Source organism: Rhea americana, unplaced genomic scaffold, assembly GCF_003343005.1.
Source record: "Rhea americana isolate MKP2758 unplaced genomic scaffold, rheAme1 scaffold_97, whole genome shotgun sequence".
Classification (NCBI taxonomy): Eukaryota; Metazoa; Chordata; class Aves; order Rheiformes; family Rheidae; genus Rhea; species Rhea americana.
The window spans coordinates 2836743-2855290 of NW_028187166.1; the positions used below are offsets into that span (position 1 = coordinate 2836743).

General features: G+C 39.8%; 1 protein-coding gene across 2 annotated transcripts in view; it reads right to left on the reverse strand.

Moving 5' to 3' along the window:
* Positions 1 to 18525, reverse strand: part of ABL1 (ABL proto-oncogene 1, non-receptor tyrosine kinase) — an 82522-nt gene extending 63997 nt beyond the window's left edge. The window contains exon 1 of one of the 2 annotated variants that reach the window (XM_085325339.1): positions 17666 to 18525. In XM_085325339.1, the coding sequence (XP_085181465.1) occupies positions 17666 to 17801 (136 nt within the window). In that variant the 5' untranslated portion in view covers positions 17802 to 18525. The remainder of the gene's footprint in view (positions 1 to 17665) is intronic. The other variant, XM_085325342.1, reaches the window with a different exon arrangement.
* Positions 18526 to 18548: the final 23 nt, after the last annotated feature.

The following is an 18548-nucleotide window of genomic DNA, read 5'->3' on the forward strand; positions in this document are numbered from 1 at the left end:
ATAACAACTGAAATAATTGAAATTTTAAAAAAATGAATCTCCCCATTAGCACCCACAAGCCCTAGAGTAGGCACCGTAAACCCATATAACTTAAGTCACTAAACTAGCAGCCAYAGTACATTTAGCAGGTCTGTACATAAAGGCTCCACTGAAGGCAGTGCTGCGGGGTGACTCGTGTTGACCCTGGGCAGAGAAGGCTGCGTGAGCCTGAACCGTAGAGGTCTGGCATGAAAAGGTGTTTGTCCRGGCCAAGGAAGCCCCTTCCCAAACACACACTCCATCTCCCCCGAAAAGGCACCACATCAGCCAGCAACAGAAAACCAAGGCTTTGAGGCACGCACAAAGTGAAACAGTACGAGGAAAGCCTGTTCAATCCCGCCCAGAGCAAACGGAGATCCCGGCAGCCACCTAAGACAGACCCAGTATTAGCTGCAAAACTAATTTCGGTTTCAGATGAGGAGCCTGCTTCTTCATACATCTCCTCCTAATTGAGTGGGATAGCAGGCTACAGGGACAGCAGAGGAAGTCTGCTCTTTTACTCTCCTGGAAAAATATAATGACATGACGGCAAAACGTTTTTATCAGCTCCCCAGACTGCGAGAGCCGACTCCGACCATTCATCAAGACGGAACGGTCCCTGAGAGCAATCAGAAATCCATTAGCAAGCTGCCTAAACTCCAGATCAAGTGTCAGGGGGCTGACTGGCTTACATTACTGGAGAGGAGGAAAGGACCAGGGAATTGTTTCAGACTGATAAAGACGTTATTACAATTTTCAGCCTTAACTAGCATGAGGGCAACCACTTCCAATTTGCAGCGCCCCTTTAAGTTTCTCAAATCTGGGACAACAGCTTCCAGCATAACTCAAGTGAAGCAAGAACGGCTCCTGTACCATCAATTCAGACAGAATGAAAATGATGGAGAAAAAAAGAAAAATTGGGACAAAGGCAGAGTTGTTCTTTGGTTTTCRTATCTCAGCTTTTAGTCTCTGCATTCAGAAGCTGGAGCTCAACTGCAAAACTTGCAAGAAAATAGCCAGAATTACCAACACTGCTATTTACTAGCAGGGGAGTGACCCCGGTAAGAATACATTAGCTCATCATCCGTATTTCAGCCTGCYCCTCTGCTAAGATGCAGGCTGATTTCTGCTGTAAGTAACGTTTTGTACAGTGCTGCCCATTTATCGCAACATGAGATACAGCCGAAACCAATCAGCTAAAGCAGAAGCTTTGCTCTCCCGATTACCTTCTCCCTTAGAAGGAAGGCGATTAGGACATTTAAATAAGAAAAGCAAACAACCATTATATCTACATTTGTACATTAAAGGAAAATCTCTGTATCATCTCTCCAATGTTATTTACAATATGTCTGGAAGCATATAGAATTATTATCAGACACCAAAATCAGAACAAGCTGTTCAGAGCATATTAACAGCATATCACAAACTGAAATGATTTGTACAGGTTAGCTCTATTCATATGCTATTGATTCTTAAAATATAATGAAGAATTTAAAATAGGAAACCTACATATGTACTACGAAGTAGGGAAGATCAAAAAATTAGGAGTTCTCCAGTGCAACTATTTCCATCTGCAAACTGACTCTCATTATCTTTCATCTGCCAAAAAAAAAAAAACAGATTAAAATATCAATCAAATGTAGTGATCCAGGTAAAAATCTTAAACTGCACCTTTGGTTCAATATCAGCAATTATTGTGTCATTGCTCTCAACTCACTGAGCTTTTCGAATGAGATTAGAAATGACTGCAGTGAAAAAAAAACACAAAATCTCAACAAAAACCCATCATCCACAATGCTTGAATTACTTCTGAATCAAGACATTTTTACCTCTCAAACAAGCAACAGTGAAATGAAGTTAAAGATGCCAGCATTTCCATTGTGAAACACTGACCATAAAAACTACCACTGTGAAGTCTTTGAATATTTTATTTACCAGAATTTTTCTATTTTTTCAAGTAAAAGTTAGTCTGAAGCTTTGAATTAAGCAGTATGCTAAAACAGTGTTGCAGTACTAGATCCTTTAGCACTCAAGGTTACTAAGCAAGTGTAAAACACACTTAAYATTAAAGTCCAGTGTGTGTATAAGRTATGTTCTTTARAGCTTGTGTGCCCAGCTATGCCATTTACACACAGGAGTAGACAGGTAAAGCAGCGCTGGTATCATCTCAATTAAAGCTCTGTTTATCCTGCATCAGGACAGGAGGAAATAACATATGCTGTTAAGCAGCCTCAAACTATTAGGAAAGAGCACTTGAATCCACACGAATCCCAGCTACCTTCCTCCAACTTTACAGATCAGGCAATACACCTGGACTTCAAAATCCTGAAGTATTGCAAAGGACCACAGCTAGTGACCGAACTCTTCCGTAGTCACTCCGTACACCACTGCGCGCCACCCCAAGTCTACCAGTAGTCCTGGGTTTAATGCTTTGCTACTTGAGACGTCCTATGCAAACTGCTTACATCGATAGCTGCTAAATCATTTTTATTTCTGAAAAGTCATTGTAGGACTATTTAGACTCAGATCTCTCAAATGCCAAATGCCAGCTGACAGCAAATTTCCTTTAACATAAAAACTTGAGAACTGAGAGCAACAGGGGGTAATCTGATTACCGGTAACTGTTCTCAGTTTTTCACCTCACACCATCAGCTGGAACGTAACCCAGAGGGGAAGGGCTCAAACGTCACCAGCATCTGAGGCTGCTGCGTGGTTGAGATGAGACAAGCTATTAGTTACGGCCCAGTTCCTAAAACACAGATGTCCTTGCGGAAGTCGGTCAGCACAGCTACCGGGCTTGTTGTCAACATCGGCAGCTAGGGAAGCRGGTAGGTACCTACTGAAATGCCCTTTCTCCCCTTAAAACGGCCCTTCTAGGAGCTGGGTGATGAGGAGCCACGAGGCACCGCGCCCAAGCGCTCACCACCACCACCCGAGGAGCCTGCAAACACAGGACTTCTGCCAGGGGTGTCAAACCAACACCTTTGAAAATGCTAAACTCATGTAACTAAGTCACTTAAAAAATTTTGTTTTTAAGAACAAATTAGTTGAGCATATTCTATAAAGTTGTTTCATTTGTTTTTGCTYCTGTTCATTTATTCCAATCTGCTGCACCTTCCCTTGGAGAGGTTATTAAATGCTCTGCTAATGGCCGCCAGCACTCATTTAATTCTTCTTAATGAATGTATGAGTGAGTAGCGGAAGCTATTATGTAGGGCTTAATAAAGGGCGGGAAGGAATTTCCTAAAATTTATTGCCACAGGCTGCTGCTTGAAGATAAAATAAATGGTAATTGCTTGGAACAGGAAAGAGGAGGATGATAAAATGTCCCTAGACATGAGGTAAAAAAAATACCAAGTGCTATGGACCAAAATCTCAAAGCTAGAGGGATCTCAAAAGCAAAATGGCCTCCTCATGGCTTTTTTTTTTTTTTTTAATCCTCAAGACATCATTTTCTTTGAACATGGATTCTGAACGATGAACTCAATCTCAGCTGGAAGGATTATTTAATGACACTTGAAAGATAAGCACTCACATACAAAAAAAAATGACTAAGACAGCATCTTATGAAAATATTTGCAGGAAAGGGACAACATGGAAAAATGAAAGGACACTATTTCTGGACTATTTAGTCCAGTAATACAATCCTTCCTAAGTACAGGATTTATGTTATGAAAGACAGAACATAATTATAGCAAAATATTACATGCTTCTTTCCCATCACCACTTCGGTGAGAGCAGGTGGAAGAAGGGAAATTGCAGAAAGGTGGATCTATACGTTGTTTCTTCAATTTCTGCCCTTGTTTGTTAAATAAATAAAAATCAGCTGATTGAAGAAAGAAAACATCTGAACTGGGGCCCCTGAGTGTTTATCCTGCACCAAAGTGCTGCAATCAGGCTGTCATCCTCCCAACAAACTGTAGGTCAGATCTCAACCGCTGGCAAGAACAAAGTGGAAATCAAAAATCCATCCAACGTAATTATAATCTAAGAGAAAAACACAGGTTTTCAAAACAAGGCTTTTTGTCATGCAACAGTCTTCTGCCCATGCAACTCTTCAAACTTTACTCAGACAACGTGATCCCACCATATGGAGGAGTCTGGGTAGAAGAACTTCAACCAGTCTACTCAAGAAAGCCGAGAATGAAGTTTCCTGTGAATGGTTCAATTTTTTGTTTTCACAAAGCACTTAGAGGTAATATTTTGCACATCAGGGAATGCTAAAGTATTGATGAATATCAGACTACTCACAAGTTACATTAACTTGTAAAGAWGCAGAAATCTGAGAAAGCAACACCCTTAACCTCATTACAGCAATAGTTCCACAGTTATAGCTTGCTGTAGGCGAGGMGAGAAGGAATGTCGTTAACTGCTCCCATCGCCACTGGGATTTCAAGTACAGCTGCCCAAGAGGACACACTCAATCGCTAAACACTATCCTCCCAAAATGCAGTATGAAGGAACAACTACACAGCACTGCAAAAAGATGTCAAAACAGCAAATTGAGTGGGCAAGACAAGTATTTGCCTTTACACAAAGGGGCAGAAGGAAAGAAATACCATTTTCAATAGCAAGCTAATATACCCAAAAGCTTAAAAGGTGACCCAAGAAGAAAAACAAGATTAGGTTTGCTCTTTTTTTGCTGCTTAGGGTAGACAAAGCCCTTTTCAGAAAACCACCATTTTTCATGCCAGCTTTGGCCATCTTAAAAAACAGAAAAAGAGGATAAAATCCAATTTTTCTTTTTTAAATCCTTGGCAGGTCACCTGCAAGTGCAGGCCAGCAGCTTCTCTAGGAGGCAGTAAGAAATTACGATTTTCTTTTCTAAACAAGGATTTCAGCTCCTTCAGCTCAACAGCAGGATTTCCATAGTCTGATAGAATACAAAGTGCCCAGCCAACCTGCAAAGAGCATCCAATTTGAAGACGGACAGCTGCTTCTTCGAGAGAAAAAGCAACAATTCAGTAGAGAGAGAGAGAGAGAGAGAGAGAAAAAAACACCCCTGCTTTAGCACGCTGGAAGACAAAAGGTGAGCAGCCACAAGATGAGTGTGAAATGTCAGGGGATATACTATACAAATTTACAAAGGGTAGTTTGCATAGCGGATAGGCATCTACTTGAACATGTTATATAAGAAGAATTTACGGGTTTTCTTTTCTCCTCTAATGAAAAAAAATCAAAGTAAAATGAATGCTCRTAGCTTTGCGCACATTGGCGCTATTACCTGTACAAAAGGCAAGGCTTCTAGCTTAGACCAACAACACAAATTAGCCTTTCCCAGAGTACTTTCAGGTACTTTCACTCTTTTCCTAATCTTCCAAACCTATGAAGAAATCTTATTTCCTTTGACTATGGGCTTAAAAGGACAGAATTTGAAGCTTTATAAAAATTAAGCGCATAAAAATGAAAGATTTTCTTTTTTTAATGACTTACAAATAAAGCAAGCATGTATTTGTTAACTACCCATGTTTCCTACTGCACGGAAGGACAGAGTATCTCTTCCACCTCAGAACCAGCCCATCACTGGAGTCACAGCATGTGGACTGTGCTGCATCTCGGCAGGGTCACCTACACAAATCTCAGTTACCAAGCATGAAAATACACATTTTACCTGCTCAGGGACAAACCCTGTACTGAGTGGAATTTAAAAAAAAGAGAGAAAAAAAAATCTTTCAAACAACACTAGCTGACACCAAGCTGAAAGAAAAAGCTAGAAGTGATGGGCTTTTTTTGGTTTTCATTTGGTCTGGTTAGCAAAAGTTTTCATTTCTACTATGTGCAAGAGCCAGCTGTGGGAGGAAAAGCGTAGGTGGCATAAGAGAAAGTAGGAATGAAGGTCCTTGCCGCGGTTTATCTGAGGAACACTACGTATGGAAATAACAGGSAGCTCTGTCATGCAGGCTGGCTCACAGCCACCCACRCAGCAGGAAGCGGCAGAAGCGCCCYGGCGAAGCCTCGCGCGTCCCCTCCCACCCTCCGCTCCCCCACTCTTCGTTATCTGCTTTTACTTGTGCGCGTCTCATAAAATATCCCTAGGCAAACTTCTGGGGAAGCCAGCTCCTTAAACCAAACCTCTTATAAACCTTTCAGGTACGACTCCGGGTTCAAAGCAGCTCTCATGATGAAAAGGCAAAGGCAGGATGCTCAGATCGAGGCCTCAAGAGCCAAATCTGGCCCTTGGCGCTCAAGAGGAGTCCAAGGTGCTGCATCTGGTGATGAGACGAATACAGACAGATGCCAGCACCCAAAGAGTCACTGGTCGTAGTGGGACCTCATTTGGACAGGACCTGTGTTCACACAACCGAGCCCACAGCGACAAAACATCAGGATTTACAGGCACGGACAGAACTTTTTAGAAAAACTTGCCCACAACCATGACAGCACCCTCCTCCTTCCACTTTTTTTTTTTTTTTTTTTTTGTTATTACTTTGCTTAAGGTACTACATCCATGGGGACTTTTAATTTTTTTTTTGACACAGGAGATAAGAGAGAAGGAAGGGAGAAGGTCTGACCCATTCTCTCTTTCAGTACTTTGTATTCTAAAAAAATCCTTTCATCTAGCTTTGTACTCAGCATCATTGTGACAATAGTTTTTAATTCTATTGCGTGTTTGCATCCTTTTTAAATAAATCAAACAGAATTGAACAGAATTTCGTTACAAGCCAGGAATGCACCCTGTARTTGTTTTTTTCAATGCATCTCCCTCAGGTAAGAGCTTACGCCTCAGAAGGGGGTTGCAAAGCTTTCACAGAGATATCTGCTACGTGAGCTTCACAAGGGGGTTCCTCTACCAGGGCTGTGCTACGGACCTGGCCACAGTGCAAACCAAAGCGAGGAGAAAGAATTCAAATCAAAGTGTGACCATGTAAGACTGCAGTAAGAGCTCCCTGAGGTCTTTACTTGCATGGGGTCAGTTTTACTTCTAAAATTTTTAGTAGTAGTACATTTTTAAAATCCAGCTGCTAGCAATTCCAATTTGAGAATCATAAAGTGTACTACATTAATAATTGAAACATAAAATGCCTGTCTGATTTGCTACAGTCCTCAGTCTCCCTCCCCAAAGGGCTGGATTTGCCTTAGGGGAGTATTTCACAAGCAGCACATCAACTTTTAGAAATACAACTTCAGCAGATGAAAGCCTCAATCACAGATGAGCTGCTGTTTTCCTAATTCTGGAATTTAAAAACAGCAACATCCAGGTAGCCATTAAAAGTAATTTAATGGTGTAGAACAACCAAAAGACTTCATTAAAACCAAGCACTTCAAATACTATCCAGTAGAGTTGCTTCAGACGTGGCTCACCARCAGTCTCGCTGTTTCAGCCACATCATCTACCCTTTATCAATAGGTGGAGAGCGTTCCGCCATCTCCGCCGTGACTCACTGGGATCAGGGCGATGAGGCATCCTTGTTACCGGGTGATTCAAGCCTAACTGGTGGCCATGAAGTGCGTATCATACCAGGGACTTCAGATCATCAAGGTCTGAGGTCCAGCTAAAGCCCACCACTTCCTAATTTGGAAGCATCACAGACTGCAGAGATGTCTGTGCTAGGAAGCATCTGCTCTGCTGGTGTCTGGGTCTCTCACCTTGACCTGACGGTTTTAATGTCTTTGCAGTTATGCAGGACTAAATGATGCGAACATGGCCAATTTACTGTGAAATTCACTTTTCCTGAGGAAAAAGTAACATTATCGTTATTAAATTAGAACAAGAGCACTCCAAGTACTTCACTGGACCTATACTATTTATTCTGATGAGTAGAATGTAAATATTTCATATTAATGTTTTGTGGTTCATTGAATCCTTACCTGATTATAAACACAGCATTGATCACTATTTTCATCTAATGTTCTTCAAATCCTGTGTTCTTAATCGCAATTACAAAGCCATGCTACCACTCACTGAAGTTCCCAATCACTCAAGAGAGGTCTGCTTATCCCTATTACAACAAGTCTTCTGAGGAAATGCCATGCAATGCCTTTGCTTTGCAGGGGCAAAGTCTAACTGCAGTAACCAAAACGGTAGTAGTATTTCAAACCAGTATTTGCCTCCAAACCCCCAACCATTATTACTTTAATTTATCCTATGTCTGGCTCAAAATATTAACTACATAAATAAGAGGAGGTACTAGCCCTGCACATTTTGCTACTCACTAACAGCCTGTAGGATTTTGGCCCTCTCCAGACCTAGCACTGCAGCAATTCCAGAATAAACTCCTAGAATAAAGCTGCAAATTGGCAGAGCATGTCTGCAACAGCATAATGCAGAAACCATACTTGTCGTCAGATAAAACCTTACTTTTCTATATTCACTCTCCAGCAGGAGCAAGGTAAACAGCACTGCAAATTCTAGCAGTGAGGTCTCATTAGATTGAAGCTGCCACAACAGCCTTTTTCTTACTGATCACACATACACCGTCTTATGTGATCACCTCATAACAATAATTATTACTTAATACCTGAAATACGGTAGTACCTCGACATCAAAGCCTCTGTGTGGGAGGCACTATTAGACATAACAGACAATCCACCATCCAAAGAAATTGCAGCTTCTAAGTGAATATCAACAGTATCAAATTATGGGAATAGCTTCTTTTTCCCCTTCAGTTAATTCCCAATAAAAGGCATTTATTTTGCATTAAATAACTGTACATTTAGAAAAAATATACATAGCAAACATTTAGTAGAATCAAGCAAGTTTTATAAGAAGTAAAGTTGAGATTGAGAAGAAYTTCAAACACATCTTTTTACTCATCAAATGAAAAACATTTAACAAGAAATAATAGCTTGGCATTAATATAATAACTTTGGAAAGCTCAAATGAAAAGTATTTGCAAACATCAGGTGTAATCAGATAAACATATCTTTAATAGCTGTTCCAGTAAATCTGGCTAAACTAGAATGTACCTTTTAAACCAACATTATACATTGTTAGGTTTACAGATATGAAGAAAGCTTACAGTTAGGAAAAAAAAAAAAAAAAAAAGAACCAATACAAATCCATCCAAAGGAAAACATATTTACAGCTTAAACTGTTCTGCTAGATCCACTAAATCTTATTCATTTTTATAAAATTCTCCCATCCAAAAGAGATGGCATAATTCATCAGAAAGCACACTCAAACAGCCAGGATTGCAGGCTCTAAAATTACCTAAAAAGACTGGTCAGGCACTATTTCTGAAATTCACAACTGTCTTCTCTGATCCTGGATCTTGTGCATATTTCCAAGAAACAGAGTTTTTAATAAAGAGGGTTTGTTTTAATCAGAGCAAGTCATTAAAAAGATTCAAAAAAAGACACCTAGTGGCCAGTGTATTATATGGCAGTTTATTTTTCTCAAGGTTTTTTATAAATGTAATTTAAAAAATTTAATTGGAAAAGACCTCAGTTTACTACATAAGAGCCCTGCTGATAACCCATTTTGGTCATATCAGAAATCGAGAATATGGTAACTACAGGGGACATAGCCATTTAGCGGTCCCACTTAATGGACAGCAGTTAGCAAAACTGTCCTATGAAATTCTACAACTTTAACACAAGTGAAATACCAAACATTTCCAGGAAGTCTGAACCATTTCGTATTTAAAGTTTCCGTGTCCTTATCCCACTACCATTCACATATTCAGTCTCCTGAAAAATAACGTTATTTATTCTGGCAACACACAAGGGGAAAAAAAGAAAAAAAGAGAGTCACAAAACCCCATCAATTTTACCAGCTGCAGATTGGCAGCTGAGCAGATCATTAGTTTCACTGCAAGAAGGTGACAGAGTTGGCATATACATGACCTTGGGTAGATTTTGGATACGTGCAAATAAGTGAAATTTCCCATTATCCAGCATCAGTGAGACAGGAAACAAAGGGAACATGCCCAGGTCACTCTGTACTTCCAACTGCGATAGAAATTTGGCAGGAAACGAAGAGCAGGTCAGGAAAGGGGGATTCCTGAACTTCAGCAAGCTTCACCATCTCAAAAAGCAAGCACTTAACAGGCCAAATCAGGCAGCAGTCATGTGCAATTCAATGYTGTCTTCATCCACTCCGAGCCTATCGTTTTCTGTTTTATGCAAATATAGAACACAAACCAAAATACAGTAAGGTTCAATATATTACTCTCAYGAGTTTAAGGAGAGCCTGGACCAAACAGAGTTTGCTATACTGATCACACTACTTTTCAAAGGATGAGTTCACAGAGAGGCAGACTCAACACAACTCAGGTCCTAGAAAAGCCGGTGGGGAGTACTGAACTGACATGGTAGGAACCCAAGTCAGTCAGAAAAATAAACGTACCAAAAGGCCTTAGAAAAAGCAGCATTAATGGCTAAGAAATTTCTCAAGGCAGGCAGTGCCCARCGATATTGCCTTTAATACACACAATAAAACCAAAGTCTTAGTGATTAATAATCTATTGTGAAATTCTATTCATTTTAGATAAAAGCAGAGCACAGAGAAACTGAGAAAACAGATATGCTGGTAACCAGATTAATAACCTCTACAGATTGTTTAAAAAGACCTTCCATCAGTACAGAGTAAGATCCGGTAAGAAGGTCGGCAAAACCTAAGTGGTAGAGTTCCTTCAACTTCTGCTGAGACTGGCTTACGCGTTCCTACAGTAATAGACCTCTGTGATTCACAACAGACCTTTTTATAAGGAGACTTGTTACTTCTTGCTAGAATGGCAGAGTAAGTCAAGAATCACAAAAGACTACTGGGTCAGGACACTAGYGCTCTTCATACTGCTGTCAATAGATACTGCACATTAAATGCAGCCTCCTCCCCCTGCCCAAAAAGGAAAGCAAAGCACATCTGAAGTAACCACCTCCAGCAGACAGTATCTTAAACCTCTCCTTCAGTTTACGTTAATACAAATCAATCAGAAAAATTAAATAGCAAAAGTATATTACATCTTATGACACAGTGAATGCCCACTTGCACATAGTTAATAGCATGACACCCATTTTAAACCTTATTGCGTATATCAAATATACCACCAGAGCTGTAGTGATATTCTGTGAAATTTGGGGACATTAAAATATTCCAAATGAAGGCTGAGGTATTGGCGCTATCAAGTTTCCCTCCAATACCAAATTCACCGCTGATTATCGGTCAGATATTAACTTTTTTCAGACGGGTTCAAATCGCCTGGTATCAGTTAACAGTATTCCTTATCTGACATCTTGTCAAGACACTAAGAAGTGTTTGCAGTCGCATCCATATGTGGCAAATACAGCACAATTGCCTAGTAACAGCAATACTCATAGATTTATTTCTTGTCGTCTTTATAAAAGTTTCAAGGCACTCAAATGGCAAAGCAAAGCCGTTGTTCTAAGCACCAAGCGAACAGCCTGAGACAACAAAGACGACAATCAAAAGAACAAGACTTGTCAAAGCCATTTTCACCTTTCTTTCCCCATCATGGTTTGCCCGATGTCACAAGGAGCATCAAGGGTAAAACTCACATTTCCCAACTTTATCAACAGTACTATGCCCACTCCCTGCTTTCAAGCTTAAGATTTAAACTTTTCAATTTAAAATACTGGCAAATTCTGAAGTGCTTTGAATAAGAAGATCACTTACCAGCAATAATTTCTATTCTAACACCCTGCAGCTTTCTCTTGCCTCTCTCTGCTGATCTTCTCATATAGCATATCTCTTAAAACTGTTAAATAACAAAAATGCAGAACCAGCACAATCTGCTAATGAAAGTCTGGCATACTAGCAACTATCTATTCATCGTGAAGGAGATGAACTGCTTAAATATGGGAAGTTATCAATGATTAGTCAGTGTGCAAACCAGAACTGCTTTTGCCCCCCCCCCCCCAAAAAAAAAAAACAGGATTAGCCTTTCCCCATCATCACCATCCTCCACGTCAGCGAACATGAAAAAACAGTTCAGCAAGTTGTAGGCCTCTTCCCTAACATTTTCCAAGCCTAGATAAAGTTTTTGTAGAGGGGGTTCTTACTGAAACCTACTGCTATTTGATAACTGGAGCAAGAAAAATTATAGCAAGGGTTTTGGATGATAAAAAGGAATGTAATCAGAGACTGTAAACAAATCCACATTTGGTGTGCAGCTGGTGCCAGCACTAACCTGATTAATACTGAAGCACATTGAAGTTGGATACATAAGCAATGATTTTAAAGCAGGGATAAGTCTCTCCTAATAGAGATGGAAAATAACGTTTGGGTGCTGCCAAATCTCTCACCTACCAATGAATAAAGTGTTGTCAGTTTAGAACACGGACCTGAGATACGAAAGGGAGACTTAAAATAATGGACTTCCCTTACGTTGCTGTTAAAGACACAATTTCAGGTGAAAGGTCTAAAGAGGCAGCAGGAGGAGTAAAACAGTTCCAAGCCTCAGGTCTTGCAGCTGGTGAGACATCAGAGACTGAGTATAAAGATGCTCCAAGGAATAATGGGAAGAGATAAGAGATAAGSTTTAGAACTACATGGGTTTTAAATRAAGTTTTTGAGTAGAAGGAATCTCATAAATTATTTCTATGTATGGTATCCGACTATCTAATAAATGTATACTGTGAATAAAGTAGATTTGTTGAGACTACCTGTAAGATAAAGGATAGTGAGTGGTAATAAAGCCTTGCTTTATTTCTTGCTCACAACCAATTCTGGATCACCTGACTGACAAAAGTTTATTTTAAAGTCTTAAAATTGATTTTAATAATATTTTTACTCAATGAATAATATACCATGTAAGAAAATGTGCAAGTCCAAGAGATGAAGACGACCAACATTTCATAAAAATAACAAATAAAAATAACAACAGCATATATTACTTATTTTCACAATCCACACTGTTGAAACATGAAATTTTTTAATGTAAAGGAAGTTTGATTATTAATCATAAAGATTATTAAAAAGAATCATTTTTTTTTCAATCAACAATGCAGGCAGAGATTCTTAATTGATTTTTTACTAATATCATATTTTATAGGACACATCTCCAACAGGCAGCTTGGGCAAGTTTATGCTATGGATCCATTTTGTAGAATTACTTCCCAGTTAAAGCAGTAAAACTTTCAGCACCCTTATAAGAACAAAAGTTCAGCTCTCATATGACAGACTATTGCAGGCTGACCTCAGTAGAATTGAGCACTAAAGTTATAAGAAAAATGGACAGAGTTCCTGGAGTTCATCTCTCTTTTTTCCAGTAAGGCAAACAGCTCATTCAAGCTTCCTTATCACTTTTTCACAGTCTCACTTCTAAAAGATAAGTCCACATTTTACCATTACCAAAATGTAAGACAAAAAAAGTTGTTGTCTAAGTGCATTATCACATGTGTCCTAAAGTCCAAAGTTGAACAGTTATTACTCCCTGGTAGTGTAAACGCATAATACYGATTAAAAAATAAAGCAAAGCACCTTCTCTTCCTAACAACTTTAAAGCTAACCATAGTTGTGTTAATTGCATGATGTCTCAAAGGTTTGTACATTATGATTTATAACACAAAACAATGAAAAAGTTGAGACAGGTTGAAGCCTATCAGTAATCCACTATATGTAACAAGMAGCAGCATAAAAGTCTCATACTCAAGACCACTTAGAAGGTCTTTTCTTCCCCTCAATCAACTATCCTCAAATCATCTTTGCCACAGCAAAGATGGCACTACCAGCAGCAAAGATGTACATCAATGCTGCAGCGTCCTTAAAATGATTCATCTTTCAAGCTATTATTTACCGTGATTTCCTSCTACTAAATCCAAATATCACACTCAATCTCCCACCACCCATGTCCATAGAAAGGTGGTTCCCATTCTCAGTCACTGTCACCATCCACACAGCAAAGAGTACATATAAGCCCCAATCTTTGGGGCTCACAGGCCCCACAGGAGGGACACCCCTCCGCAGCAAACCCTGCAACTGCTAGCTGCTCCTTCCAAGGTCATAACTAGCAGTGCTGGAGTCCATCGCTCCCCTCTCATCCAAGCAATAACCTCAGCCACACAGCGCAGCCAGGCRCTGCACTTGCGCCCACATTTACAAGTGTAGCATAGCAAGCGGCAAGCTGTGACACTCTTTGGTTGTTGACCAAGCAGTAACACAACAGTCAACAGTCCAGTAACTTGCATACAAGCCATGGCTCTCCCATGCACCAAAGCTACTATCTCACTAGACAGTCATACTATCAAGCTCTTCCTTAGCTCAGCATCAGAGATTAAAAAAAAAAAAGAAGAAGAATTTTAATAATTTTAAGTCTTCAAATACTGCTTTTGCTCAGAGTTACTATTCTTCCAAGATGCTTCAAAGAACCATCACTGAATACAGCAACACCTACCTAACACAGTTATAGAAACTGTGGTGTTTGCAGATCATTTCAATTAACTAGGGCCAGCTCCAAGATCAAAGTTGAGTTTTGTGGGAATGCACCTTAACATTGCATTTGTTTCTTTTCATAAGTTTGAGTATTAATATTCTGGAAAGACACAAGATACCACTGGGCAAGCTTAGATCTGTATTTACAAACTCTTTGCCATTAACTGTTTTTTCCTCTCTCAGCTGGATATTCCCAAAAGCAGTAAATATTGCTCAGCTGAGTAAAGCACAAGGGAAGAGGCAGACATTGACTTTATCTGCCATCTTGAAGTTAAGAGAAAGGATAATCTAAGAGATGAAGTAATTTGCATCAAGATGCAATACGCAAAAGCCTCTCAAGGGCTACTCTGCTACCAAGGATAACTACACCACAGTGAACTCCTGCTTGCGAAACACCTTTAGTGGTGGAAGCAGAAAGACAAAGAAAGAAAAAGTCCAAAACTTGCTGGTCCTAAATCACCAATGGATTTTCCCACTATAATGCTGGCCTCAATGACAAAATTTAAAGTTTCTTTGCATTATTCCAGTAGAACATTTCACTACCAGCACAGCTGACTTCTGGAGAGTTGTCTCCTCACATCTGGAAAACATATCAAAGCATTGCTTCGAATGCTACGGCGAGAAGGATGTACGAGAAGCAGAATTACTTTCCCGAAAATCATTTTGCCATGCATTGTTAGTGTCTGGTATTATTTATTAGCACTTTGACGAATCAAACAAGAGTCAATATCACTGAAGCATTTAAGACTTTCAATGCTCTGATAATCATTGCTAAGTGTCTACTGAATCAGCCTTAGTAGAACTTAGCAGGTTGTGGTCCCACCAAAACTAGTGAGACAAGCTTACGAAACAGCACTGCCAAAACACAGTCGTAGCAGACAAGCCACGCTGTTATAAACTCAATAGGGTTTTTTTGCTTTATCACGCATTTTAACATACAGTAACTTCAAACAAGTATCTTTAAGAGTTCTACTATCTCTAGGTGTTTGCTTTAAGCAGTCCATCCTTGAATTGCTCCAAAATATTTATTAGTTATGAAAAGCAGGATGTTTGATTTTCTAGGTACAAACTAGTTCCCACTGTAGGCTAGAGAATCCAGCTAGAGTATTTGACATTCAGAAGAAACCTAGTAATGAAGATAAGGAAAGGCAAACGTGCAAGAATTATTTAAACTCTAAAAAATCCCAACCTATTTTTTTATAAAATACTGTTTACAGTACTGTCTCTGAATAAGATTGAAAACGTGAASATTCTTTCCATTAATTGGAAAGTCAGTATGTTAGAAAATCAATACGTTAGGTTATATACATTTCAAAGGCAAAAAATATCAATAAAAATTTGAAGGAGATGAAGAACTAAGATGAGCTTTGTTTCCTCTGTATTGTTGTACATATTTTTAAGTGCACATATTTCAATGRCAAGATAACATTTTTCAGAGACTAAAATTCAAAATAGAGTCGAACAACAAAAATGGTGATACAGCCTTCCACTGTCTGGACTACGAAGAACTATTTCGTACAGTCAAAGGAAAAAAAATTTCCTCATGTGGATAAGCGAGGCTGATCTTTTGCAGTGCTCTTAACAGATGTACTGGCCTTGATGTCCCCTTTCAAGTTTATTCTTTTCAAAATCAAGATACTGAGGTCTCTTGTGGACATATGGTATATGGACATTATAGACGCTATTTTTCTTTGCAAATGTGCTAGGATGTTCTGACCTCAGGTCATACTGGCAAAAAGTTACCATCTGCCTATTCCTGTTAGATGATCAAAAAGGAGCATTTCTGGCTCTTCTGCTACATCAAAACACTGAAGGTAGTTAGAATATTGTATTGCTTGCAGTTAAGTGCAATGTGTCTCATCTGACCTTGAAACTCTGTCCAAAGTAGTAGAGCAGGAACCAAACTGGGGGTGGAGGAGTGGGTATATTTCGGTACTGAAAACATACCTTAATAAAAATCCTGCTGCAGAAGTTTTCTAGAATGTCAAGTTAGCCCTTATATACTTATATATCTTTCCATTAATAACCTTCAATTTTCAAATAACCTCAGTGCACAAACACTGTACAGGAAACGAGAAGAAATAACATTAATGTAACTTGAAACACTACGTAACTTGAAACTCTGTASTATGTACACAGCAGCTCCATCTGTACCTTTGCTAAGTACCGCACAGAATTTCTTGGTGACTCCTAGAAACTCAGAATACGAGAAAGTTGCAAAACAAAGCCCAGCTAAAATAAAATTAATTAAGAACTTTTCCACCTAGCAGTTGATTGAGTTCTCAGACACAGCTAATTTTTCAATTTTTAATTGGATAAATATTATACAACAGCTTGGCTATGTGCTCAAATAAACTTTCTCAGGAGGAAAAAATTGTTCAACAAGCTTTATCAAAGATCATACTCTCTAGCTTAAGAGAGAGGCCAGTAGCATGTCTTCTCAAAGAGCATCAGAACTGAAAACATATAATGCAAAAAGAAGGATTACTCCAAAAGTTTCAGCAAAACAACACTTTATTGGGTCTGAGCTTTGAAAATGGCTTCTATAAGCTTGAACTCTACTCAGTCTTTTATATACTAAAAAAAGAAATGAAATGAAATAGTTACTAAACCTACCTCTGAGTCCTGCTGAGTTTTTCATTTCGTTTCTTTCCTGAAATTCTCAATCTTCTCTTTTCAGAAAACCAGCAAGTGAAGGGGTTGCTAACCTCCCAACCTGCTCACTCTTGCACTTACTCCCATCACAGCACAAGATCAAGGCCTAACTGGCTTGAGGAGAAACCACTAACCAAAAGTGCTGTAAATGCACTAAGCAAATTAGTAAGAATGTGTTTGATTCACATCAGGTGTCACAACTGCAGCACCCACAAACTCACTAAAGGAAGGATTTTTTTTTTTTAAGGTAGCAGAGACACTTTAAAGATAATTAGAAAAGCCTGTCACTGACAACAGCATCACTATCAGCTGTGGTTGGTCTATACCCATAAGACAGCCAAATCAACACTTACCCAGATTTTGAACAAGAATGTATCTAAGGCAGAAATGAGAAAATTGTGTGATGTTAAGAACAAGCATTTCCTTGTATTTAGTACTCAGCTGAATAACCACCTCAAGTTTCAAGCAATCTGACACAAGTGAAATATCTTCTTACTGAATGATCACACAGGATTTGCATCAAGAAGCAAGAGAGGAAACAGAAGACTTTCACRCAGTATGATCTCTTTGTATCTGCATAAAGCAATTTAATAAACAATATAGCATCCAATCTGCTAGACCAGRAATAAACCAAAAGAAATCCCAACAGAAATGTCTTACCATGTTCCACAAAGACATTACAGTGCGGGCCCCCATGCCTAGATGATTCCTTCTTCCCTGCTCCTTTGATGAAGTGCAGGGCAGGCAGACTTGGCCTCCTTTGGTCCCCAAGGACTTTTCCAGGCTGCTGCCCCATAAAGTAACTCTGGGCAGCCTTCCCCAGGACAGGAAGTTTTTGAAGAAGTCTGTGATCCCTGATCTTCCAGGTTGGGACGGAGCTTGGAAGGAAATCGTATTTTAGGTGGATGCGTTGGTTGCGCTTGGTGCGTAATAAAGTCACTTGAGGCGAAGAATTAAGACAAGCACRTGGGCTCTTCCAACGCTTCTGAAGACAGCAACAAGGCTCTTTAGGTGGCTTTATGCAAAACAACAAGTTAAAAGTTCCAATTGCTTAGTAACCTACAAGTGTCGTCAAAGTTTTACGTTATCATATGCAGTGCGTCTTCCACTRGGCAAAGGAGAATTAGTTCATCTTACAAACAAGAAACCACATGTAGGCTCACCCAGGGCAGGAAAYAGTCATTCCCACCGCAATCGGTGTCAAGCTTTCTTTTTTTTTCTTTTCTTTTGCATAGCATTGAGTTAGTAAAGGCCAAAAAGCCACGTATTTGGCTTCAAGTATCGTTAAAGTCTTAAGAGGCTCAAGTACGTCAAAATCATTTGAGGCTTCGCAAAAAAARCGCAGGCAACCTCGGCCTTCAGGGACGCGCCAGCGCTCCTTCCGCAGGGCGACYGCGCCGGCCGCGCCTCACCGGCTCTCGCCCTCTCCCCTCGCCGGCTCCCCGCCGCTCTTACCGCTGCTGCCTGCGCCCGGCGCGGGCGGAGGCGAGGCCGAGGCCGAGGCGAGCGGGCAGCGCGGCACCATGGCGGGGGCCGAAGCGAC